Here is a 25,161-nt window from a genome sequence, read left to right as displayed (position 1 = left end):
AGAAACTTGATATTATCGTTGCAGAGAATGTCTTATCTCACTCTGCAGCCATGCCTTCCCTTATCACAGCTCTGAAATGTACCCAGTTAAAGGTGATGGAAGTGATATATTTTGGTCAAAACAACCTTTTTAACATTTTAGTTAAAGTTCTATATATTGTGATAGAAATCTTGGACTAGAGCAAGGACCTCTTAGAAGAAGTGTTGCAGATTTAAGATCTTTTACACAGATTCCATATAGCTTTATAGACTTGTTTGACAGCACTATCAGTGTTGTGTAAATTCATGTTTTGTGTTTGCTTGTTTACACATTTTTCTTTTCTATAAATATGGATTCATGTTAATGTGTAGTATAAAACATTTAACCTCTTAAACCCTCAATACTTGGTCAACTTGACCCTTGGCTCTGCACTTGGTCTGCTCTTTTTCCCTCTACACTAAATCTCTTCACCGAAAATAGCAGATGTACAAGCTCACAATGCGGCGCCGTGCAGTGCGACGCGTTGTGAGCTTGTAGATCTGCTATTTTGGCAAATGTTTCCCCCAGAATATGGGATGCTAGAGTTCAAATTTGTAGGCTTAAACCACAAACTATTTGCAGTTATGGAAAACCGTCTCTGTAAACTGCAAAATGCAGGTATTGTATTTTGTATGATCGTCATCGTTGCTTAGTCACCTTTACAAAAAGGTATAACTTGTAAGGATCGTGCAATCGTGGAATGAGCAACGCAGCTAAAAGTGTGGGTATAGTGCCCCCCAAAAATGTGCCAATTATGCTTCTGTTGGTATTCGCTCTCGTTTTGAGTGACCTGCCAGCTCCCGTGCTCAGGTGCCAGTCACGCAGGTGGCAGGTGTGTGACTGGCACCTGAGCATGGGTCCTGCAACTTGAGTCTTAACCTAAGCCCCCCCCCCCGAACTGTTTATTGTATATATATCTTGTTTTTTCATACCAGTAACCTGTAAGCTGATTGTATGACGTCCTGCATAGTAGTGTATATTTGTCTGTTTTATTAAATGTCGTCATGATTTGAGTGCGTGGGGATCTCATTTTAAATAAGCCATTGTGCTTTTATGAGCGATCCAGTTTAGAGGGCCTACAGTATGATTGTGAATTGTACTTCCCTGTACTGTTTCCGTGTCTTTCTAAATAAAGTGATTCAATCAATCAATCAATCAATCAATCAATCAATCAATCAATCAATCAATCAATCAATCAATCAATCAATCAATCAGTTTGTGTATGCTCCAAGCAGCAACATGGAAAGCCCCCTCAACAGTAGTACAACATAATTAATTTGATTCTACATTTTCAGTAGTTCAGAGTGTACAGCCCCCATGGAAAGATGCCACGTTTGTCCCTTCAGGATAAGGCCAATAGGCTCTATGCACAGCAACCATATTGGGAATGAATTGGGCCCCTTCCTTACTTCCTTCACAGGTGTTACCAATGACACTAATTAAGGTTAAATGTTCCATTTAGTGTGGCATAGTGGTTGTCTTATTTTCAAGGACCCCCATAACTCTGAGAGTGTACAAATGGAACCAAATGGACCCGTAGGGTCCATTTGGTTCCATTAGTACACTCTCAGAGTTACACACCCACCATAAGGGGCCATTTGGGAACCAAAATGGAGTGTTTCTAGTGAGCCAACATGCACGATATCAGCACCCTGACCAGAATGGAACAGAGCCTTCATTAGTATCATTGGTAACACCTGTGAAGGAAGTAAGAAGAGGCCACATTTCTTTCCAATATGGCTGCTGTGCATAGGGCCAATAGGACAAGTGAAAGCTGATGTTCCGTTACGCAGAGTGGCATTATTTGGTGTCAGCCCTGGTACCATTTCCAAACTTAGGGCCAAGTTCTGTGAGACTGGTGAAGTCAAAGACGGGCCACGAAGTTCTTTCTTCCAGAGATTTACAGGCAATATTTGCACACAACAGAACCACAGACAGATCTCTGTCAAAGTAACAGGACCCATACGCAGGTGCCAGTCGTTCAAAGCTATGAGTGAATACCATCAGAATAATATTGGGGGCCGATTTTTTATTTTCGGGGGTGCTACCCACACGTTTAGCTGTGTTGCTCATTCCACATATTCAGTGGTTCAGAGTGTTTCTGAATAATAAGCAATTAAATAAGTCATGTTTGTTTGGTGGACTGTTGCGTAGGAAAAAAAGTATACAAATCAAAGACTGCAGTGAAGGGAGTGTTCACCATAGTGATTCTGTTGACTTTGTGTTTTTTTCTTGGTTAGAAGCCAAGAAACTTGATATTATGGTTGCAGAGAATGTCTTATCTCACTCTGCAGCCATGCTTTCCCTTATCACGGCTCTGAAATGTACCCAGTAAAGGTGATGGAAGTGATATATTTTGGTTAAAATTTAGTTTTTTTCTATATTGTGATCTAGGACTAGAGCAGGGGTCTTAGCTGAGAGAGATGAAGCGGGGACCCCCATACATATTGCATAAGATTGTGCTGCAGATATAAGATCTTTTTCATAGATTTCATATAGCTTTATAGACTTGTTTGACAGAACTATCATCAGTGGAGCAAATGCCAACCGAAGCATATTGAGGGGCAATATTTTGGGGGGCGCTACCCACATGTTTAGCAGTGTTGCTCATTCCACGATTGCACGATCCTTAGAAGTTATACCTGAAAAAAAGGTGACTAATCAGCAAGATAATTGACCAAGGTTACGTTTCTGAGCTGAAAATGTGATGCTATACATTGAAGTAGTGCTCATGTCAGTTCAGTTGAGCAGTGGTGGAAATGAACTAAGTACATTTACTTAAGTACTGTACTTAAGTACAATTTTGAGGTATTTGCACTTTACTTGAGTATTTCCAGTTTCCAATAGTTTTACTTCTACTCCACTACATCTCAGAGGTAAATATTGCACTTTTACTCCACTACAATTATTTGAAAGATTTAGTTACTAGTTACTTTTCAGATATAAATTATGATATGAAACATTAACCACTTTAGCCCTATTTGATATGCAGGCTATTTAAAAATAGCCAATCTACAAGCTCACAACGCGTCGCGATGCGACACGTTGTGAGCTTGTAGATCTGCTATTTTCAAACATTTTAGTACTTTTACTTTTGGTACTTTAAGCACTTTTGATGCCAATGCTTTTGTACTTTTAATCAAGTAAATTTAAAATTCTGGACTTTTACTTGTAACAGAGTATTTCTATATTGCAGTAAACTTTTACTTAAGTAAAGACTTTTAGTACTTTTTTCCACTACTGCAGTTGAGTCGTTGTGACATCGTGTTCAATGAGTCATGCGTCTAGTGCTGTCATTTCCTCCTTACAGAAACACACACTCGGATTTGCAAACACATCTCCCTCTCCCTATCTCTCATTCACCCTTGTGCATGCACACATGCACTCACACGCATACATTATGCACACACAGCTGATTGTTAAGTTAGACAGAGCTTATAGAGTTGTACATATGCATACAATACAAACGTGTCAAAATTGCATTGCCTGTTGTCACGTGTGTTTGTACATTTCTATGTACTATATGCACCCCAAGGCAAGCCCCCCTCTCTCCTTTTACCACTTATTGTACATGAACTCCAAGCACAGTGGACACAGTGGATTTTGGGGGGTCCCAAGAAGATTTTTTAGCTTAATGTGCAACATTTGTTTTCTCACCCAACAGTAAACAAACCAACTCATAAGTGTATACAGGTTATCTGCAAATTTCTCAAGTTACAATGTAATGCCTTTTAAGACATTTTTTAATACTACAATGGAAAATATTACATAAGAGGCAAACATTGTGAAACTAGCCGATCTGCAAGCTCTCAACGCATAGCAGATATTTATTGGAACTGAGTCAAACTAGTGTAATGCCTACAATTCCAGTGCTTGTCAGGGTGGGGGGGGGGGGGGGGGGCAGTTCAAATATGATTATTTTGGGGGGGTCAGGACCTGAAAAGTCTGGGAACCATTGCCTTGGCACTCCTCTCTCCATGTACCACTTCTTGTACTTCATCCCATAGCACTCTTCTCTCCTTCTATCACTTCGTGTTGTCACGATTCGCAAACTGGTGAACCCAAAAGCAGAGCCAAACACAGGGAGCAAGTTGAATGGTCTTTATTCACAACCAAGGGAGGAAGTAGGGGTTGGTGGCGTGGAAGTGAGGCCGTCTTGTAGGGATGTAGTGAGCAGGCAGGCTAGCAGTAGGAGAAGAGTTTGAGTAGAAGGTGAACACAAGAGCAAAAACTAGAAACACTAGGAACACGAGGAGACATTCTTGGTATAACTTGAATTCACTGAGAGTACGTTCACTGGTAAAACACCTGTCAAGAGTTCACTAAAAACATGGGAGGTTGAGCAACAATCTAGCTATGACAGGAGTGAAGTCCAGGGATTAAATACTGTGAGGGTTGATGAGTTGATGGCCGGCAGGTGCGTCAACTGAGGGAGATGAGGTGACCCACAAACAGGTGTGCCAAAGCTGGAAGCTGCAAGGCAAGCCTACGCCCACACAAAGACACAGACTGTGACAGTTGTCTATGATTCTGATCGCATATATGTCTGTCTATCAATTGTATATTCTATATTCTGGACCTCACTTTGGGAACCACTGCCTTATTTGACATCTCATTCAGTTCTATTCAACGTCAGATTACCCCTAGTGCATTGGACTATAACACAAGTTCTTTTCTTTTTTTTTGACCCGCCCATTGTACAAAGGTAAAGCTAATATTTTAACCTCATTGTCATTGTCAGCTAAAGTATGTGCACACATTGCGGGAACACTGATAAAAAATATATATATTTCCATGTTTCAACAGCGCTCCATAGTAAATACACAGATGAATCTACAATACATTGGTTTTGGACTTTGTGATTCAAGGACCTATTCAATTTTACTCTATAATATTCCAGAGGAAATATCATAGTTTCTATAGCACTAAACTGGGTCAGAATCCTATCTGACAAATTTATTGAAAAGAGTTTATGACGACGTGTCTCGTTGTGACACGTTGGGAGCTTTGGGCTATTGTTCCCCCCCAGAATATCGATGCTGGAATTCAAGTGGTTAAAAGTCCTGCCAATGCTTGGATAAGAACAGTGGTGGAAAGAGTACTCAAATGTTTTACTTAAGCACAAGTATCAATACTGCAATGTAGATGTACTCTATTATGAGTAAAACTCCGGAATTCAAAATGTACTTGAGTAAAAGTACAAAAGTATTGGTATCACAATGTACTTAAAGTACCAAAAGTAAAAGTACTAAAATGTTTGAAAATAGCAGATCTACAAGCTCACAACGCGTCGTGATGCAACGAGTTGTCAGCTTGTAGATTGGCTATTTTCAAATAGCCTAGGTATAAGATAGGACTAAAGTGATGGGAAGTGAAATCTGCAAAGTAACTAGTAACTAAAGTTTTCAAATAATTGTAGTGGAGAAAAAGTATTTATATTTCCTTTTGAGATTTAGTGGAGTAGAAGTAAAAGTACTGAAAACTGGAAATACTCCAGTAAAGTAAAAAAAACAAAAAACTTAAGTACACTACTTGAGTTAATGTACTTAGTAACTTTACACCACTGGATAAGAGACAAGGCAACCTCTATACCAGGTATGTCCAAACCTTTTTTCAAAGGGAGACATTTGAAAATATTAAAATGCCTTGGGGCCCACTTCATCTCCGGTCATCATACTGAATACCTTTAAACCATAACAAAGTCACATACCTGTACAAATGCATCACATTACAAAAATGTAATATTGCACTACAGTGCAATAATAACTTCAGAAAACCTTAACAATATCAATAGCCTTTTGTTGGCAGTGTAGCCAAATTTAAGCCACTCATCCGTGCTGTGAACAAAACAAAAATGAACTTGAAAAAGAGCTCCTCGGAGCACAGGTCTTTGCCAGGTTAGGTACGTTATTGTGGCCTCCTGGTGGCGCTATAATAGGCCAATATGAAAAGGGTGCCATTTATTCTTAGGCCTTTCACGGCAATCGGACATTGCATTCATGATTTGAGGCATTTTGTTCCAAAAATGTGTTCTGCTAAATTAGATCTGCTGGTGGCGCTATAACAGGCCAATGTGAAAAGGGTGGCATTTTTTCCCTCAGCCTAGTGGGAATGTGCGTGTGAAATTTCATGGAAATCGCAAGCTGCGTTCATGATTTGAGGCATTTTGTCAAAACGGACCAATTCTGCAAACTTTGGAAGCCAACCTTAGCCAATGAGGATGGAATATGGGGAATCGGACAGATCCGTGTATAGAGATACAGTGTACTGATTTGCATGACGTTTGGATAAAATCTGTAGGAGAAATATTAAAAAATGGGTTTTGCACAAATCGGCCTCCTGGTGGCGCTATAACAGGCCCATGTGAAACATTTGGGGAAGAGGTTCTGAATTGGCATCCAGGGAGTTTGTGTGCACAGTTTCGCAGTGACCAGGCCAACGGTGCCGGAGATTAGCTGCTTGCACACGGACAGGACACACGGACGGACACACGGACAGGGTGCAAAACATACTCTCTCGCCATGCCTTTCGGCCTGGCGGAGACAATTAAGCCTTTTCAAATGCATGCACTGCACTGCTATTACATTTACACTCCAATAAATAGTCTTTTGTCCAAATGGCAGTGTAGCTAAATTTAACCAGGTGTAAAATAAAATAAAATAAAATAAAATAAAATAAAATAAAATAAAATAAAATAAAATAAAATAAAATAAAATAAAATAAAATAAATTAGAAAAAATACTGTGAAATCTGTCCAGGTTATCTGTGCATGTAGACCACATGACATGTCCCTAAACATAAAAAAAAAAAAAAAGTCTGATTACTTTTTCCACCACTGCTTCTACTCAAGTCAAAGGTTGAATGCAGGCCTTTCACTTGTAACGGAGCATTTCTACATCGATACTTTTACCTGAATACAAACTCTGAGTACTTCTTCCAGCCCTGCTCAGAGGAGACCAAACCAAAACCCTGCCATGTAGGCCAGTTCTGGCCAAACGATTATGTAACACCTCACTGTTACCACGGAAACAAACCACAAAGGATGCCTTTGTCAAACTAGCTGGGTTTTATTCAACTTCGATGTAATAAACAATAAACAACTGGGGCTACAATACACACATTCTTCTGCAACTAGTTTTGGCCTGTCTAATTTAGTTTAATAGACAGCCTACATTTGTAGGATTTATTGCTTAGTTTTATTCTAAGTGTTCAATTGTGAGCGTTTCCTCGAACATTTTCATGTCAAGGTCCCCCACATTAACGCAGTGGTGGGAAGTAACTAAGTACTTTTACTTAAGTGCTGTACTTAAGTACAATTTTGAGATATTTGTACTTTACTTGAGTATTTCCAGTTTCCAATACTTTTACTTCTACTCCACTACATCTCGGATCCAAATATTGTACTTTTACTCCACTACAATTATTTGAAAGCTTTAGTTACTTGTTACTTTGTAGATTTTGATTATTATTACAAAACCACTTCAGCCCTGTATACATTTTGGCCATTTGAAAATAGCCGATCTACAAGCTCACAATGCGTCGCGATGTGACCTATTGTGAGCTTGTAGGTCTGCTATTTTCAAAAGATTTTTATACATTTCAAAATTTGAAATGGGACATTCTGCGTATCGAGTACTTTCTACTTTTGGTACTTTAAGTACATTTGGGACCCCCATACAAGATTTGTGTTGTTAAAATGTAAATGAAAAAAAATAAAATAATGATGAATATGTTTTGCAAATAGCAGATCTACAAGTTCCCAGCGTGTTGCATCGCGACACGTTGCAAACTTAGCCAATGTAATTATACGCGTTAAAGTGGTTAAACTGATTTTGATGCTTTATTAACTGACTTTGCTGAAACCCCCTCAAGGACCCCTGGGGGTCCCCCAGGGGTGCTGTCATTAGTGTTGTTACATTTGAAAGGTCTATGAGTCAGCCAGCCCTAGAGCCTGCCTTGTGTAGAGGATATTACACAATAGTTCTGACATGCAGCAGAGATGGAAAGTAACTGACTAGTCTACTTTTACTCAAGTACACAATCAGGTCAACTTTTAGGCACATTAAGTGTGAGTTGAGTACTTTTACTTTGGCGCTGCAAGTATATAGTGATGCCGATACTTTTGTAGTTTCACTCAAGTCAATATTTGAATACAGAACTTTGACTTGTAAAAGAGTACAGGACTATAATCATTTTTACATTGTGGCATTGCTACTTTTACTCGAGTATTATTTGAATGGAATACATGGAACTGGTACTTGTAGTCAGGATATTGTGCAATATTGCCTGACATGCTACATTCCTGTCCAAACATCTTTACAAAAGGAATGTTCCACAGAACTTATACACACCCACCCACTCACACACACCACACACGCGCACACACACACACACACACACACACACACACACACACACACACACACACACACACACACACACACACTTCACATTCTAGCTGCATGCTGAGAACTCCCTGGAAGACCTCACACCCAAACGCAGGCAAAAAACCTCACTTACTTTTCCATTTCTTAAGAAGACCATTTGATTTTGTTTTTGAACCCATGGCCAAACTTCAAACTACTGGATTCTTATTTTTCATTTATTTATTATATATATATTTTTTATATTTCTTCTAGTTGTTGTCTTTTTCGTGCCTACTTACAGCATACATTCTTATTTTTCATTTTATTTTATTTATTCATTTTCATAGTTTCTGTCTTGTTTTTCTTCAAGCCTATTCTTATTTTTCCATTTAATTATTATTATTATTATTATATATTTTTTGTATAGTTTGGTCTTGTGTTTCCAGTGGTGGAAAGTAACTTAGTACATTTACTCAAGTACTGTACCAATTTTCTATACTTTTACTTCTACTCCACCACATCTCAGAGGCAAATATACTTTTATTGTAGGCCTACTTTATTTACTCCACTACCATTAGGCTATTTAAAAACTTTAGTTTAGTTACTTTGTAAATTTTGATTATTATTACAAAACATACATTAACCACTTCAGCCCATTGTGAGCTTGTAGATCTGCTATTTTCAAAATATTTGTTATCAATTTCAATGAGTACTTTTACTTTTTGTACTTTAAGCATACTTTTGTACTTTTACTCGAGTAAATTTTGATTGCCAGACTTTCACTTGTAACAGAGTATTTCTACACTGCAGTATTGATACTTTTACTTAAGTAAACAAAGTGAGTACTTTTTTTCCACCACTGGATAGCTCTCATTTTCCGGGTTGAAAATGCCTCGTTTGCACTAAAACGACAAAAAGTTGCCTTTTCTGTTAACATTTAAACAAACTTCTCTTCTGTTTTCTATCTTCTACAAGCGATTTATGAACACAAAAATATATTCATGAATTAATTTAAAAAAAAAGCTCGAGCAAAAGCAGGCAACATTTAGCATGTTAAACTTATCAGAATCATTTGCTGTAGAATACAACTCTCGTCGTCGACGTATTTATGATTCTGACGTTTTCAATCTACGAGAGTTGTAGGGTTCACCCCCCATGGACACAGGGACTTTCAGCACTATACCCCGTAGACACTCCAAACGTGTACAAATTGAAAATAAAGGTGCTTATTCACAAGACCCAAATGTTAACTGTCTCTACGCGGTAGTATTTTAATGTAATAATCCATATCTTTCAATAAAGAAGCGTTTTAATGCCGTCTGTGGCCGGTTCTGTCGGAAGTTCCCAATGGGCGGTAGTGACGCGGCCATCTGGTCAAACCCGGAATTACACTCAATGTAAACAGGAAGTAACCGAGGGTGAAAAAATGGCGTTCGGCTGCAGACGGCATTAAAACACTTCTTTATTGAAAGATATGGATTATCACATTAAATTAATACCCCGTAGCGTGAGTTAACATGTGGGGCGTGGGGGTAAGCACCTTTATTTTCAATTTGTACATGTTTGGAGGGTCTACGGGGCATAGTGGAGAAAGTCCCTTGTAGATTGAAAACGTCAGAATCATAAATACGTCTACGAGAGTTGTATTCTACAGCTATAATAATAATAATAATAATAATAATAATAAGGGTAATAATAATAATAATAATAATAATAATAATAATAATAATAATAATAATAATAATAATAATAATAATAATAATAATAATAATAATAAAATATAATAACACATAATTTCTTCACCTTTTGGCTGGAGGAAAAAAAGGCGTCCCCGCCTCCTTTTCTTTGTGCGTAATCTGCGTAAAAAAAAATCTGTACGCTCCCTCCGCCGTACGACGGCGGCGCGCGCCGAAAACAGCCGATCTGCAAGCTCACAGCGCGTGGCGGACGCGATCCGCTGTGAGCTTGCAGATCGGCTGTTTTCGGCGCACCGATGTACGTGCGAAGCGTCGCAGGCAGCTCTCTGACACTGGACACCTTGCAGCGTTGAAAGAAACCAGAGCCTGCTGTACTATCTGAAAAAAAAAAGTGTTTTCGTTTTTTTTTTTTAAGCTGAAAAACAGGCGAAACTGATTTTTATAAGTTATATAATGACCGTGTCATATTTTATAAATATTTTATAAATATTTTTAAAATATTTTATTCATAAAACCAAGCATTTGACAAGAGTGTTCTTCTTTTTAACTAGACATAAGGCGATTCCTGGGGGAGTTTATCCCACTCCATCTGTGAGAGATATTAAGACACAAGAAAACACAGCTGAAGAGGATTACTTCATTTTAAAGGTAAGCTGATTTTGTTGTTGTAATTTTGTGTGATTTGTAAAGTTTGTCTTATTTGTAATGACACAAAGTGTGATTCAGGCATGCATTTTAAAAATGTAATAATGATGATCAGTGGTGGAAAAAGTGCTCACATTTTTTTTTACTTTAAGTAAAAGTATCAATACTGCAATACAGAAATACTCTGTTACAAGTAAAAGTTCGGAATTCAAACTGTAGGCTATTGAAAAGTACAAAAGTGTTGGCATCTAAATATACTTAGTAGGCTACCAAAAGTAAAAGTACTCATTATGAGGAATGTCCCATTTAATGTTTTTCAAATGTATAAAATTGTTTGAAAATATCAGATCTACAAGCTCAATGTGAGCTTGTAGATTGTCTATTTTCAAATGGCTGTGGTTTAATGTATGTGTTTTAATAATAATCAAAATCTACAAAGTAACTAGTAACTAAAGTTTTCAAATAAATGTAGTGGAGTAAAAGTACACTATTTGAATCCAAGGTGTAGTGGAGTAGAAGTAAAAGTATTGGAAATGGGAAATACTCAAATAAATACCTCAAAATTGTACTTAAGTACAGTACTTAAGTAAATGTACTTAGTTACTTTCCACAACTGATGATGATTTGACAACTTTAGTTACTACTACTAGTAACTTTGCAAATTTAGATTAGTATTACATTATCTACTTAATGGGTCTTCAACAGGGGGTCCGGAACTCCTAGTGGTTCTCAGAGTTACTACAGGGGGGTCTGCCAAATCTTTGTGTGATAGGATTTATCTATGAGGTCTATGAAAAAGTTCAATTTGCAACACAAATGTATACAGTATATGTAGTGTAGGGCATTGGTTCTCAAAGTGGGGTCCGGGGACCCCAGGGGTCCTTGATGGGGTTCCAGGGGGTCCCCAGCAAAATGTGTTAATATAGCATCACAATAATTTAAACCACTTTAAACGTTTATACTTTGACTTTGACAAAAATACAAAAAATAGCAGATAAATACAAAAATAGCAGATCTACAACCTCATAGCGCACAAGTGCCGTGCTATGAGCTTGTAGATCTGCTATTTGTTGAGAAATTGTGATTATTTTTGCAAATCTTTTAATATATATATTTTTAAGTGAACATTTGTAACTCAAATCTTTGCTTCTGGGGGTCCCTGGAACAAAATATTCTGAGATGGGGGTCCGCGGCCAAATACATATCATTTTGGGGGTCCTTGACATGAAACAGTTTGAGAACCACTGGGTCCCTCCTTCATCTCTCTCTCAGCTAAGGGGTCCTTGGCCTGGAAAACATTGAAGAAGTCTTATAAGCCTTATTTCATATGTCAGCTATTTTCGAAAAAGTTTCACACATTTTGAATTGTTTTAGTACTTTTACTTTGGTACTTAAAGTGTACCTTACTTATACTTAAGTAAAACAAAAATCTGAGTATTTCTTCCACCACTGTAAGAAAAAGAAAAAAAAGGAATAATGGTCAATCTTTCATTCTTTTCATTCATATAGTCAAATCAGCAGTGAACTGGCCTGGCTGGTTCTATTCACAGGAACTAAACACATGATACCCTTTGTGATATTTATCATATAATAATAATAATAATTATTATTATTATTATTTATAATAATAATAATATATTATTATTACTTTCTCCAGTAATGTTATAAGGTAGCTACAGTTATTAATCCAATAGGCTCTATGCACAGCAGCCATATTGGGAATGAATTGGGCCCCTTCCTTACTTCCTTCACAGGTGATACCAATGATACTAATTAAGGCTCTGTTCCATTTAGTGTGGCATAGTGGTTGTCTTATTTTCAAGGACCCCTATAACTCTGAGAGTGTACAAATGGAACCAAATGGACCCGTAATCTGTCATCTGCTTCATCTCTCTCTCTCTCCGCTAAGGGGTCCTTGGTCTGACAAACATTGAAGACCCATGCCCGTATCATTCGTTGTATACGACAAATTCCAGAACTAGCAGATATACAAGCTTGCAAAGCATCGAGGCATTATTTGTGGCTCTTGCAGATCCCCATGCCCATCAACAATAAAAGATTACCTGTGGATGTGCTATGTTTCCTGAGGACGGACCCTATACAGGGAAGGTTGCTTCCACGACACGTACCGTACAAGTTGCCAGTGTGCGGGTAATCTTTTATTGTCTGTTATATATCGTCTCTGTCAGGTGGAAATCTCATATGTCTTACTCTTCAGGATTAAAATTCAAAAATAGCAAAAGTAGCAGATCTACAAGCTCGAAACGCGCCGCGTTTCGAGCTTGCAGATCTGCTACTTTTGATGGTTTTGTGTGACACTGTGGTAGGATCAAGTAGGGTCACTGTTAATTTACGGAAAAAAAGTTGGAATATGGAGATAAGAGGTGTCTGCCCGCAAAGCAGCAATGTTTTTCTTTTGCCTACACACCTGCCTATAACGAGGCATGCAATGCTCATTTGGTATGTTCTTGCACTCTATTTCAATGATGTTGTGGCAGCGGTGGCCTAGTGGTTAGAGGGGCGGCCTTGATACCGGAAGGTCCCCAGTTCGATTCCCCAATTCATCACATCGATCATGAATCACCGCTGAATAGCCCTTGAGCAAGGCTTCCATGCAGGGTCCGGCTGGAAACAAGTTAGTTAGTCCGACACCCTGGGTAAACAACAAACTTTGCTTTGCTTTTACGTGACGCGCACGTCGCTTAACACCTACACTGCAAGTCACACAATGGACAATTGACATGCATCTAGGCTTATTCCTATGTTAATTCGCTAGGTGTGAGTCGGGAGCCTTTGAAAACTTTGTTGAGGTGCGAATTTAAAGTAGTTTTAAATCTATGCGTGTGCCTGCGTGTGCTCCTGGTCAAATAGGTTCCGGCACGGCGTGCAGGGCCGTCCAGTGAGCATTGCACCCCTGCCTATAACCCATTTAGACCTAGATTAGAACCCCTATTCATTGGTATACCTTTCAATGCGGGAACTCCTTTCTGTAACATTAGCTGTTGCATACTCTATATACATAGCAACATATTTATTTTTGAATGTTTTTGAATTCAAATCTGAAGTTTTTCAGAAAACCTTTAGCCAGGATTTAGAAGGTGGTTCTCAGGTCTAAATAAAGGTGTGCCAAAGTTTCTTTTTACATAAGTCATGAATGACACATGGCCCAAAAATAGAGACCGGGTGTCGTAACCTGCATTTGTGGTTTTTCCAGTTCCAACAATGAGTGACATTCTTTTGTTTTCTTTGATGTGAAAAGCAGTCTACTGGTCCCCAGGGGCCCCTTTCTTCTACTGGCCCCCGCCAGGCCCCCCTCCGCCAGCCAATTGGCCCCTGGCCTCAGCTAGGGGCCCCTCCTGCTCTCTCCCATCATGGCCACCATCTTCATGGAGAGAATCAGCCGGCTCTTCATCAACGTCCAGCAGGTGAGCAGTGGTGTCAAGTAACTAAGTATATTTACTCAAGTACTGTTCCTTAAGTACAATTTTGAGGTATTTTTTACTTTACTGGAGTATTTCCAATTGTCAGTCCTTTTACTTGTACTCCACTACATATCTCAGAGGCAAATATTGTACTTTTACTCCACTGCAATTATTTGAAAACTTTAGTTAGTTACTTTGCAGATATAAATTATTATATTATAAAACATACATTAACCACTCCAGCCCAACTTTATACCTAGGCTATTTGAAAATAGCAGATCTACAAGCTCTGTAGATCTGAGCTTGTAGAGCTTGCATCGCGACGCGTTGTGAGCTTGTAGATCTGCTATTTTTACTTTTGGAACTTTAACTTTGGCTATAGAGTGTTTGTTCCGTAACAGGAGTCTCCATGTCTCTCCAGCTCTTTATTAAACTGAACATGCATTTTCAAGTCAGGATACCAATTTTATCCAATCAGGATAGAGAACTCAGTCAGGATACAGATTAAACAAGTGAAATTGGAAGTAATGACACAAATAAATGAGCAGACACAATTGTAACTGGATCACTATACAAAAATACGCTGTTAAATGGGTACTCTCTGATTGGCTGACATTGTGTCACCTACCTGAAAATGTGTTTTCTGTTTGTTAACCCTTTAAGACCGGGAACGCATCTGTGTCATTTTAAGATTTCTTTGGCTCTATAAAAATAGCAGATATACAAGCTCATAGCGCGGCCGAGTGCCGCGCTACAAGCTTGTAGAGCTGCTATTTTTTTTTATCGTGAAAATGTGTGCAAATCTTTAGTTTGAATATATATATACTTTTTTAAAGCGAAAGTTTTTAACTCAAATCTTTGCTTCTGGGGATTTTACAAATGTCTTCTAAATCCTAACAGTTTTTTTTTTCTTTAATTTTTTTTAAAACTTATGTTGCTATATTTTCAATGGTTTTCAAACTTTTTTTTTTCATGTCCGCGGACCCCCTCCCATCTAAAAATATTTTGTTCCAGGGACCCCCAGAAGCAAAGATTTGAGTTAAAAATGATTTGCACAAATTTTCAAGATTTTTCTAAAAATAGCAGATCTACAAGCTCACTCGGTGCCGCGCTATGAGCTTGTGTATCTGCTGTATTTTTTTTAAATAAAAAACGTTTTGTTTTAACCAAAAGATATCACTTACCCTACCTTTAAGTACATTTTGATACCAATACTTTTATACTTTTACTCAAGTAAATTTAGAATTCCGGACTTTCACTTGAAAACACAGTGCTTCTACATTGCATTATTGATACCTTTACTAAAGTAAAACATTTGAGTACTTTTTCCACTGCACTGCCAGGTGAGGCAGGTGCCCCGCATGCTGACCGAGGCGGTGCCTTCCTCCATGCCCGGCACTGTCCCCGACACCGAGGTGCCGCCGTTCTTCCGAGAGCGCTACGTCCGCGGCGGCTACCGCCCGCTCCACCAGGGGTGGCGCTACTACTTCCTGTCGCTCTTCCGGCGCCACAACGAGACCGTCAACATCTGGAGCCACCTGCTCGGACTGATGGCCGTGGCCGTCAAGTTCTGCCACCTGGCGGAGACGGTGGACTTCTCCTCGGACGTCCACTCGTGGCCCCTGGCGATCCTCTTGGTGTCCTCGGGGGGCTACATGGCGTGCAGCGTCATCGCCCACCTCCTGGCGGGCAAGTCGGAGCTGTGCCACTACATGTTCTTCTTCCTGGACTACGTGGGCGTGGCGCAGTACCAGGTATAACAGGAGCTGCTCAGTCCGGTGGTATATATATATTTTTTTTGTTAAAAAGGTTAAAGTACTATATTCTGATAGTAATCATTGCTACAGAGCGTTTGTTTGGTCACAGGGGTCTCTCCAACTCTTTAGTAAACAGAATATACCGTAGTACATTTTCAGGTTGTAAGGTAATTTAAGCCAGTCAGGAGAGAGCACTGAAAATGCATTTTCTGTTTAATAAAGAGCTGGAGAGACATGGGAGACTCCTTTTACTGAACAAACACTCTAGTCTATAGCAATGAGTACTATCAGAATATAGAGCTATTTAACACTGATTTTAACCAAAGTAAAGCACTTACCCTACCTTGAATTGAAACTCTTTTGAAATAATAATATATCGCATATATGTTTTTAAATGTAGTAAACAAAAAGATAAGAAAAAGGAGGGATATTTACTCGCAACCCATGAAAAAGGGTCCGCGACCCACAAATGGGTCCTGACCCACTGTTGTTTGTTTTAAAGGTCCACAAGGGCTTTTGTGTGCAACCCCAGACAGTTTTTAAGTTGCTCGATTCAATATTCAGATATTTGATATGAATCTCTTTTAATCAGATAAATACATTCTGGTTGTGGTTCGCAGTACGGCAGTGCGGTGGTGCATTTCTACTACGCCGTGGAGGAGAGTTGGCACCGGCGCGTAGCAGGCTTCTTCATGCCCGCCGCTAGCGCCCTCTGCTGTCTGAGCTGTCTGGGCTGCTGCTACGGAAAATACCGCAACCACAGCCTGCCGCCGTGGGTGCGCAAGGTGGGTGTCTCCAAGTACTTTTACCCAAGTACTGTTACTCATACTCTCACGTTCGACATTAACCACTTAACCCCCGCATCATTATTGTGGGGAAAGCTTTAGCAGAAAAATAGCAGATCGAGAAGCACACTTCTCCTCCGCGTCATGAGCACCCATACCCTAGGTGGGGTTGGTGAAAGGGCCTCCGCTGTGTGGAGTTTGCATGTTCTCCCTGTGTCTCCTAGGGTAGTTAATACCCTCACAAAAACATGTAGTAATCCTGGTCGCTATACCGCCTCCCCCATGACAGCCGGGGCGGCTGATGGAGGGGAAGGGAACTGGTTGGAATAACGTGTTCCTTCCACACGCTACGTGTGGAAGGAACACGTCAGGTGATAAGAAGGTCAGTTGGCTCTCATGCATTGAAGGAGGCATGAGCTCGGCCCTGGATTCCCTAGGCTGGTGGGGGGAGTGTAGCGCCCAGGATCACTTAGAAAATTGGCACCGGGTGAAAAAAAGGGTTACAAAATCGTGGGATAAAAAAAAAAAAAATGATAATAAGAGAGAACCATCAGTTTGAAGTAGAATGCTGAAGTAGAATACGAGCTATTGTGTAAATCAATCAATATATCTTTTTTGAAATGACCAAACCTACCGATGATGTCACTGGTAGCCGGGTTTCTGAACTGTCCACAGCCCTCCTCTGAGACACAGACAGAGTAGGAATAAAATGTAACCATATTATAATGAGCATTAGTGAGGACCAATTATATGAAGATAGGTTGAAAATGGGTGAAGTGCTCCTTTAGGTCCTATTTACACTTAGGCTATTCAAACATGCGAAAGTTTGAATTGTTTTTGCCTACAGCAAGTATATTTTCATGCAAATACGTTTGTTGTTTTTCTCAAGTCAAATGTTGAATACAAGCCTTTAACTTGTAACAGAGTAGTTATACATTGTGCTATTGCTACTTTTACTTAAAGGACCACTTCACACATCTTCATACTGTATAATTGGTCAGTGATTGGTCATCACTGATGCTTATTAAAAGATGGTACCATTGTTGTTTGTTGTCTATTAGGTCTGTGTCTCAGAGGAGGGCTGTGGACAGTTCAGAAACCTGCCTACCAGTGACATCATCGGTAGGCAGGTTTGGTCATTTCAAACAAGATTTCAAACTTTTTTATTTTATTTATTTTTTCATTAAAGGACGATGGCTTCTATTTCAGCATGCTAACTTTCCGAGAAGAGAAAGGCTGTAGTTTCTATTAGCTTGGAAACCCAATTGATGATGTCACTGGTAGGTAAGTTTCTGTCCATAGCCCACCAATGAGACACAGAGTGAGTAGACAGAAATGGTGCCATCTTATACTTAAGCAATATTACACGAGAGGGTGTGCTTTACCGTCATTATTGGCACGCCAGTGATGTGTTCAGGAACGAGGCGAAGCCGAGTTCCGCGAGCATCACTGAAGTGCCAATAATGTAAGGTAAAGCATACCCTCGAGTGTAATATTGTGATTATACAACAGTTACCAACAAAACACATCCAAATGTATTCATATTGTGGAGCAATTAATAATAAAAATGTTTCGCTATTATCCGTTTCCCTGTAAAGAGAAGAGTTTTTGACTGAGAGACATTAAATAGTCCCTGTAGCAGCGCTATGAGCCTGAGGCACCGTCTCATCAACACAGCTGAACTACCAATGCTTGCGCAGTGTAATGAATTACAGTAGGCTATATGCTCCGTCGTACGACCGTGTCACGTGGCCAAAATAACTGATCTACAAGCTGACAACGCGTCGTGATGGCGTCGCGTTGTGAACTTGTAGATCGGCTATTTTCGCCGTGCTGTTTGTTTTCCTACCGTGGGACAGCGTGACGTCAAGCACAGCTGTGCCATATATGGTCTAATCAGTGCGGACTGCTGTGCGGAGTGATTTATTAATGTGATTAGGCCCGTGCTATGATGCTGGTTTGAAGCACGGCTAGATAGCTATTTCAACCAATCAGATTGCTTGGTCGGAAGTACCTGTTGTATAATGAGCATTAGTGACGAGTGAGGACCAATTATATGAAGATATGTTGAAAATGGGTGAAAAAATGTTATAAAATCTACCTACTCTCTTCCACCACTAGGTGGGGCAGGTGGTTCCGTCTGCATTGGCGTACGCATGGGACACCAGCCCCGTGTTCCAACGACTCGCAAACTCCTGGAACCACGGCCACCACGAACAAGACCCCGCCCTCCTTTTCCACTTCGGACAAATTAGTTTTTTCCTGCTGTGTGGGTTTTTCTTCACCAGCCCGCTGCCGGAGCGCTGCTTCCCAGGTCGCTGCGATTTCATAGGTCAGTCAGCGGTGGACAGTAAACTAAGTACATTTACTTGAGTACTGTACCTAAGTAAATGTTTTGGAGTATTTGTTTTCTTGGCTTTCACTCTGCTATGTATAGAAATAGAAATATTGTACTTTTGACTCCACTTCATGTGTAGGAAGGGAAAAAGTACATTTTTAATTAACCACTTAGGCCACGGTCACACCGCAGCCTAAGCCATAAGCAGAAATCCGCAAATGGCAACAAACCGCTCCGTTACCCTTGAAAAGCATTGTCGGAATCCGCCACCATAGACAGTATTAAAGCTCGGTGTGAACCCTTTGGGCGCGCTCCCACCAAAACATGGTCGGCTAGCGTTAAACGCAGGTTGTGCGCGGCCACAGTTTTTTGCAGCCAGCGGATTCTAAAACAGGTGCGTCACTGGTCATTGGGACAGAATACTCTGTAAGCTACATCGTTTTTTAGAATGCGCTGGCTGCAAAAAACAGTTTAACAGCGGGCAGCCATATTTTGGTGGGACCGCGCCCTTAAGCCCTATTTTGTAAGTTAAAAGATCTGCTATTTTCTTTTTTATGTTTTGTTTTTTACAATTTTGGAAAATTACTTGAAATGTTATAAAAAATATTTGAATACTTGAGTGCTTCTGGTTGTGGTCACACCGTACTGGAATTTTACCTATATGCGGGTGAATTCTGCCAATGCTTTTCAATGGGAACGGATTTGTTCCGTGGTTTGTTGCCACTTGTGGATTTCTGAAAAAGAACACTCTGTTCCCATTGAAAAGCATTGGCAGAATCTGCCCTCGTAGGTAGAATTTAAGTTCCGTGTGACCACACCCTAAGGGCGCGCTCCCACCGCACTTTTATTTTACCTCAGGGGCAGAATCTGCCAATACTTTGTGAATGCAAATGCGTGGATTCATGGTCTTGTGGATTTTTTCCAAAAATCCACGCAGTTGCATTGACAAAGCATTGGAAGATTCCGCCCAAGAGGTAAAATAAAAGTGCGGTACTTGAAAATACTTTTTATTTAAAAAACGTTTGAAGGCTATTTACTATTTGAGTATAATATACACTTTTTTTTATCCACGGCGATAGGTCAGGGTCACCAGTTGTTCCACGTCCTGCTGGTCCTGTGTACCATGTGTCAGATCCACGCCTCGTACCTGGACTACACCGGACGCCGGGCGCTCTACACCCGTCTCCACGCCCACGGCCAGGCGGCCATCTTTGTCGGTTTGTACGCCGCCACGGTGGTGGCATGCGCGCTCATCGCGACCTTCATGATCGGCAAGGTCAAACGAGTACTGGCCGACAAGGTCAAAACCAAGTGAAAGGATTGGAAGACTGTACGGTACGAGCTCACTGTTGCTCAATGTGGGGTCTGAGGACCACCAGGGGTCCAAATGGACCCCTACAGGTCTCTGAGAGTGTACAAATAGAACCAAGCCGACCCTTACGGGTCCGTTTGGTTTCATTTGTACACTCTCAGAGTTAAAGATAGGGTATGGGATTCATTGGTTAAAACAAAAAGTATTTTTTTGTAAAAAGGTTAAAGCTCAATAGGCTCTATGCACAGCAGCCATATTGGAAAGAAATTGGGCCTCTTCTTACTTCCTTCACAGGTGTTACCAATGATACTAATTAAGGCTCTGTTCCATTCTGGTCAGGGTGCTGATATCGTGCATGTTGGCTCACTAGAAACACTCCATTTTGGTTCCCAAATATGGTGGGTGTGTAACTCTGAGAGTGTACAAATGGAACCAAATGGACCCGTAAGGGTCCATTTGTACACTCTCAGAGTTATGGGGGTCCTTGAAAATAAGACAACCACTATGCCACACTAAATGGAACAGAGCCTTAATTAGTATCATTGGTAACACCTGTGAAGGAAGTAAGGAAGGGGCCCAATTCATTCCCAATATGGCTGCTGTGCATAGAGCCTATTAGTATCCCGACCTGAAAATGCATTTTCTGTTTACTAGAAGAACTGGAGAGACTGGTAGACCCCTGTTACTGAACAAACACTCTATAGCAATGATGCTCAAAATATAGAGAAAGTTAACATTTATTTGAACAAAAGTAAATCACTTACTGCACCTTAAAAAAAACACGGAGGATTTTACAGTGTAGGTTGAGTTCCGGGAGATACTAAATGGTGTCAAGTGGGGGTCCGTTGACAAAATGCATATCAAAATGGGGGTCCTTGTAACGAAAAAGTTTGAGAGTCACTGAACTAGCTTATTAATGTTAATGTGATATGGATATATACACTGCCATGCCTGTAACTTAAAGTTAATTTTGTTTATTTCTATTTTGTATTAAGTCTGTAGCTTTCAAAGTTGGACTAGCTTTTCTCACTACAGACGTTTATGAACTCAGAATCTCATTGTTGAGATTTGCACCTTTGACCTAAATTATATTTTTCTATAATGGCAAATGCCAGTTGAATAGAGGGCTCATGTATTTATCTAAAATAATATAGAATGTCTGTATGTTTTTTAAAAACTGGTTTTAATGTGGGAGTTTCGTACATTGACCAATAGAAAAAGTGGTTAAGACCTATTTGAAAAATGTGTCTTCACATTATTGTTTTTTTTTGTTATAGCTAATATGCATTGCGAGCTTGTAGATCAAATATTATGTTTTCAATTCTTTAAGACGATGACAAATAGTGAACTCGACTGAATACGTGCTCTCAAATTTAAGGAGGGCATATTAGAATAGATGTCTATCTGCTACAACATCTCTTTCTGCTTCTAATTACCTCCTTCTAATGAATGTTAGACTCATTGAAAACCAGTGATGGAAAGTAACTGGTTTTCTGGTAACTGGAAAGTACATTTACTTAAGTACTCTACTTGAGTACAATTCTGAGGTATTTGTACTTTACTTGAGTATTTCCAATTTCAATTACTTTTACTTCTACTCCACAAGGAAGTCATTTTTTTTTTTTTTAAACTGGATGAATTAATTAAATACATGAATGAAATGAATGCGTTAACCAGCGGAACCCTAGATTCTGGAGGCAAAAAAGTCACCCCAAATAGCATATAAGCTCACAACACGATGCGTTGTGGGCAATTTTAATCTTGGTACTTTAAAGGGATAGTTTATCCCCAAAATGACTTTTTTTCCTATCGATTAGTCACCCCATGGAGACTTGAATTCATGCGACAAAAACTAAAAAATATCCATGAATTCAAGTCTCCATGGGGTGACTAATCGAAGTATTTTTTGGGGGGCCAATAAGTATATTTTGATGCCAATTCTTATGAACTGTTACTCAACCAATAGTTTTGAATACAGGATGTTTAGTTGGCATTGCTACTTTTACTTTTTTTACTAAAAAAAAGAAAGAAAAAAGAGTACATCTTCCACCTGAGTCAGAGTCAGAGTCAGAGTCAGAGTCATTTTATTTGCCATTTGTAGTGAACTACATTGGAAATGGGGTGCAAGAGCTAAAAACATTTTAAGAACATTTACAAGACATGATACAAAAAGGTACAAAAAACATCAACAATTCATGCTTTGTCCAGCTGTTTGGAGTTTCTATAATAATGGAGTGTCTCTAATCTGTGTGTGTGTGTGTGTGTGTGTGTGTGTGTGTGTGTGTGTGTGTGTGTGTGTGTGTGTGTGTGTGTGTGTGTGTGTGTGTGTGTGTGTGTGTGTGTGTGTGTGTGTGTGTGTTTTTGTGTTTGTGTGCGTGCGTGCGTGCGTGCGTGCGTGCGTGTGTTGGACTCTGACGCAAGCGACACCCAACACTGACTCTGATTGGCTCTCACTCACTCGCAGGTCGCCATGGTGATCCCTAAGTAAACACCCGCTCTGCCAGTAGGTTTGAACACGTGTGAGGAGACTACTACAAGGCCTACTACATAAATACATATATATGGACACTCCAGTGGTGGAAAAAGTACTCAAAGGTTTTACTTAAGTACAAGTATCAATACTGCAATGTAGAAGTACTCTGTTACAAGTAAAAGTCCGGAATTCTAAATTTACTTGAGTAAAAGTCCAAAAGTATTGGTATTAAAAAGTACAACTATATATATATATATATATATTAATGCTATTCTTTACCTTCCACAAATACAGTTATTCAAAACAGTGTTGTTTGACATGTAAGCCTTCCGTCCAAATATGTATTTTAATGTTTACAAGTAGTAGTACCGAGCAATGTGGACAATTTGGAAATGCTTGTATTGATATGTATTATATTTGAAATGTTATGAGGCATATTGTCAAAAGTAATACATATAGGTTATATTTGAAAAAGACTACAGTAAGCAATAAAGGAGGTTGTTTATGCAATCAACACCAACATTACTATTCTTTATTGTTTTAATCACAGCACTCTGCAAATATGCATCCTGTCTGAAGGCACAGCACTGGTGGAAAGTAACTAAGTACATTTACTCAAGTACTGTAGTGCAATTTTGAGGTAATGTTACTAGGCTATACTTGAGTGTTAACGTTTTTGTATTGCCTACTTTATACTTCTACTCCACTACTACCCTAACCCTAACCCTAACCCTAACCCTAACCCACTATCTCAGTGTGAGATTGTAGATCTGATATTTAGAAAATTGATCTGACATTTTGAAAAAAAGGGGGGGGGAAAGTTTTTACTTTGGTAGGCTACTCTAAGTATATTTCCAGGCCAATACTTTTGTACTTTTACTCAAGTAAAATGACCACTGGAATGGCTGGATGTTAGAATAAGCTGATCACATTTTCCATTTGGCCATTGCAACCACAATGCATCCAAAGTGAAGTTTGGTCCTGTAGCCTACTGCCCTCAAGTGGACATTAAGTGAACTTCATTGTGTACACTCGGAAGCAGAGATAGACAAAGTGCATTAGAAACTGATTCTATAAGCAGATATATGGTGGACAAAGTACTTAACCTCAGTACTTGAGTCAAAGTATAGATACTTGGATAGAACAAGTGGAAGCTTATTGTTATTATTATTATTATTGTTATTATTATTATTATTATTATTACACTTACCCTTATTATTATCAATGCATTTCTGCACTTAATAGGGGGATAAATATATAAATATAAAATAATAATACAAATAAAACAGTGTTTTCCCCCAAAGAATAATGCGAATAGCAGATCTACAAGCTCAATGTGATTGATTGATTGATTGATTGATGTACTTTATTTAGTAAGACATGAGAACAACAGTACATGGAAGTGCAAATTCACAATACGAGGTCTACTAAACTGGAAGACTCATAAAAGCACCGAGCTTGTTTCAAATGAGTTCCCCACGCACACAAATCATGATGACATATAAGAGACAGACAGATATACACAAATGCTGAGCTTGTAGATCTTCTATTTTGAAATGGGGTCAAAAGTGCTATATTTGTCTTTGAAATGTAGTGGAGTGAAAGTCACAAGCTTAAAACAAATGAATGAATAAATAAATAAATAAGTAAAGTACAGATACTAAAAATATATATCGTTGCTGTCCGGCAGAAACCAGCTAAACTCCATTTTGACACTTTTGAAAATTGTCCCATAAATCAGGGCATTGAACACCCTTTACGTCTGTGCGTTGATAAAAAAAAAAATTGAACCAATGAAAAGTATTAAAAAGCATTTCTGACAAAACCAGCTAACTCCATTGGATCCTCAAACGTTCTGCTAAAGGTTTTGCTGACTCCAGGCTCCACCCCCTTTTGACCTCCAACCTCATTGTGAGCTTGGAGGTCCATTCAGCTGTTCTTATCAATGATGAACAAAGCCTCCTAACTCCACTTTTTGTTTTAATTTCCTGAAAAATGAACATTTTGGAGTTAGCTGGTTTCTGCCGGACAGCAGAGATATATATATTTAAGTACAGTACTCAAGTAAATGTATTCCTAACATCACTGTCCACTGCATGAAGTGAGCAGGCATTGTGTTCAGACTGCTAGAGCATTGGTTCTCAACCTTTTCAGGTCGCGACCCCAATATAATCATATCTGAACTGGGGAGCCCCCAGACAACCTGACAAGCACTTGGTATTGATCAGGGACGGATTATGGATTGGGCACGTGCACAGGGCCCTGAGCCAACGGGGGGCCTTGGATTTAATAGGCTTTTTAAAAAATATACATAATATATATAATATATATATATATATATATGTATA

At 39.4% G+C, this 25,161-nt stretch overlaps 1 protein-coding gene across 5 annotated transcripts; it reads left to right on the top strand.

Moving 5' to 3' along the window:
* The first annotated feature begins 8,445 nt into the window (after nucleotides 1-8,445).
* Nucleotides 8,446-23,335, top strand: paqr7a (progestin and adipoQ receptor family member VII, a). 5 transcript variants are annotated; one of them, XM_084080699.1, is made up of 7 exons: nucleotides 8,446-8,520; nucleotides 10,633-10,729; nucleotides 13,989-14,151; nucleotides 15,492-15,902; nucleotides 16,526-16,690; nucleotides 18,812-19,022; nucleotides 20,108-23,335. In XM_084080699.1, the coding sequence occupies exons 3-7, from the start codon at nucleotides 14,098-14,100 to the stop codon at nucleotides 20,341-20,343; spliced, it is 1,077 nt and encodes a 358-aa protein (XP_083936825.1). In that variant the 5' UTR covers nucleotides 8,446-8,520; nucleotides 10,633-10,729; nucleotides 13,989-14,097; the 3' UTR covers nucleotides 20,344-23,335. The 5 variants fall into 5 exon arrangements, with proteins under 5 accessions (XP_083936825.1, XP_083936822.1, XP_083936823.1 ...); XM_084080696.1 differs by having other exon boundaries at nucleotides 13,986-14,151; XM_084080697.1 differs by lacking the exon at nucleotides 8,446-8,520 and adding an exon at nucleotides 9,165-9,222 and having other exon boundaries at nucleotides 13,986-14,151.
* The last annotated feature ends 1,826 nt before the right edge of the window (nucleotides 23,336-25,161 follow it).

The sequence above is a fragment of the Gymnoscopelus microlampas genome, assembly GCF_963454915.1.
Source record: "Gymnoscopelus microlampas genome assembly, chromosome: 15".
NCBI lineage: Eukaryota > Metazoa > Chordata > Actinopteri > Myctophiformes > Myctophidae > Gymnoscopelus > Gymnoscopelus microlampas.
This window is presented reverse-complemented; position numbering and strand designations above follow the sequence as displayed.